The sequence below is a fragment of the Mus caroli genome, chromosome 5, assembly GCF_900094665.2.
Source record: "Mus caroli chromosome 5, CAROLI_EIJ_v1.1, whole genome shotgun sequence".
In the NCBI taxonomy this organism is placed as follows: domain Eukaryota; kingdom Metazoa; phylum Chordata; class Mammalia; order Rodentia; family Muridae; genus Mus; species Mus caroli.
Window position 1 is genome coordinate 115,383,415 of NC_034574.1, and position 2,314 is coordinate 115,385,728.

Genomic DNA, 2,314 nt, shown 5'->3' on the forward strand with positions numbered 1-2,314 from the left:
GATGGTTGTGAGCCACCATGTGGTTGCTGGGATTTGAACTCTGGACCTTCGGAAGAGCAGTCGGGTGCTCTTACCCACTGAGCCATCTTACCAGCCCCGATGAGAAACTTTTTAAAGTGTATTTGTTGTAGGGTGCTGTCTTAAGATACCTATGAGGTTGAATATTTAAACAAACTGAGTAAATTTCATTCTGTCTGAAATGTGTGCTTTCTTTATCTCTTTTCTCTATTAGAATCTGAATTACCCAGAACAGAAGGTTGTGACTGTGGGGCAGTTCAAGATCGGTCTGATCCACGGACACCAAGTTATTCCGTGGGGAGACATGGCTAGCTTAGCCCTGCTGCAGAGGCAGTTTGATGTGGACATTCTTATCTCAGGACACACACACAAATTTGAAGCATTTGAGCATGAAAATAAGTTCTACATTAACCCAGGTTCTGCCACTGGGGCCTATAATGCCTTGGAAACGTAAGTACCACAATGTAGGCATTTAGAGCTTTAGAAAAGGTGGTAATTATGTGAGTGATGTTTCATAAAGAGAAATATGTTTAAATAAGAGCTGGTGTGGTGGTGCACAGATTCAACCCCAGTGTTCCAGAGGTAGAAGCAGGCAGATCTCTTTGTTCAATGCCAGCAGGGCTACATAGTGAGATCCTGTCTCAAGTCTCAAATAACACACTAAATAGATAAAGGTAAATAAGTCCTTATCAACAATCTTTTCTTTCCTTTCCTTTTTTATTTTATTTCTTTTGAAGACCGGGATTCTCTGTGTAGCCCTGACTGTCCTTGAACTCACTCTGTAGACCAGGCTGGCCATGAACTCACAGAGATCCACCTGCCTCTGCCTCCCGAGTGCTGGGATTAAAGGCTTGCACCACCACTGCCCAGCTACTAGTCTTTTTAGTGTGCAGGTAACAATCAGATTTCTCCTGTGTTCAGTACCCTGAGTTGAAATTTACAGCGCTATCGCTTTAGTATAAAACACTGACATTGTTTATTTTTCTTCCAGAAACATTATTCCATCATTTGTGCTGATGGACATCCAGGCTTCTACTGTGGTCACTTACGTCTATCAACTAATTGGAGATGATGTCAAAGTAGAACGAATTGAGTATAAAAAGTCGTAAAGCCAGGCTGGTCTCCACCACTTATTTTTTCCTCATTTCATTGTTCAAATCAAATAATTAAACACTTAAGAGGCACACAGTTGTATCACTTTTATAATATTTTGCACTAAGAAGTCTTCTCTGTTAATACATAGTTGCTCTAAAGCTTCTTGTAAACTGCTAAGAATATATTTAGTTTGCAGTGTATGGTTTCTATAAGAAGCAGCCCACACGACAGTGCAGGGCCACGTTAGGAAGTTGTCCTTGTTGGTATTTGTGCATTCTTGTCTGTACAGTGTCAATACCTCCTAGCTGGTATTTGGACTTCATTACAAAACTAGCGCATGAAGAGAAAGAATCCAGACTTTGTGTGTATGTTTTCTCTTCTCTGGTAATAAATGCGTACCTTCCATTTAGACTTTCTTGAAAACCTGTGTTTAATTTAAAAACCATAGACTTGAAATCTCAGCACTCAAGAGGCAGAGGCAGGTGGATTTCTTAAGCATTTTTTGCCAATGCTAGGCCAGCCAAAGCTACACAGGAGAACCCTGGCTCAAAAAACAAAACAAAACAAAATAAACACAAGAACATAAAAATGAGAAACTAAATCCAACTGCTGATGTGCTAGAGTGAAGGGCATACAACTACAGATGTGCTACAGTGAAGGGCCTACAACTGCAGATGTGCTAGAGCAGTTATGAATCTGTGTCTGAGACTCCTTTGGGGTGTAACAACCCTTTTACAGGGGTCACCTGAGACTGTTAGAAAACACAGATATTAGATGGGTTGTGGTGACACGTGCCTTTAATCCCCGTCGGGAGGTAGAGGCAGGTGGATCTATTGAGTTCAAAGCCAGCCTGGTCTACAGAATAAGTTCCTGGACACACAGGGCTACACAGACAAACCTCTGCCTCTTGAGTGTTGGGATTAAAGGTGTGGCTACCACTGCCCAACTCAACAATGATTTTTTTTTAAAGATTCATTTATTTCATGTATGTAAGTGCACTGTAGCTGACTTCAGACTCACCAGAAGAGGGCATCAGATCTCATTACGGATGATTGTGAGCCACCATGTGGTTGCTGGGGATTGAACTCAGGGCCTCTGGAAGAGTAGCCAGTGCTCTTAACGGCTGAGCCATCTCTCCAGCCCTCAGCAATGATTCTTAAGCCTTGTTTGTTTGGATTTAAGAATTTTTTTTTTTTTTTTT

General features: G+C 41.5%; 1 protein-coding gene across 2 annotated transcripts in view; it reads left to right on the forward strand.

The window, feature by feature from the left end:
• Positions 1-1,536, forward strand: part of Vps29 (VPS29 retromer complex component) — a 9,623-nt gene extending 8,087 nt beyond the window's left edge. The window contains exons 3-4 of one of the 2 annotated variants that reach the window (XM_021162466.2): positions 233-468; positions 1,010-1,524. In XM_021162466.2, the coding sequence (XP_021018125.1) occupies positions 233-468; positions 1,010-1,127 (354 nt within the window). In that variant the 3' untranslated portion in view covers positions 1,128-1,524. Of the gene's footprint in view, positions 1-232; positions 469-1,009 lie in introns of both variants that reach the window. The other variant, XM_021162465.2, reaches the window with a different exon arrangement.
• Positions 1,537-2,314: the final 778 nt, after the last annotated feature.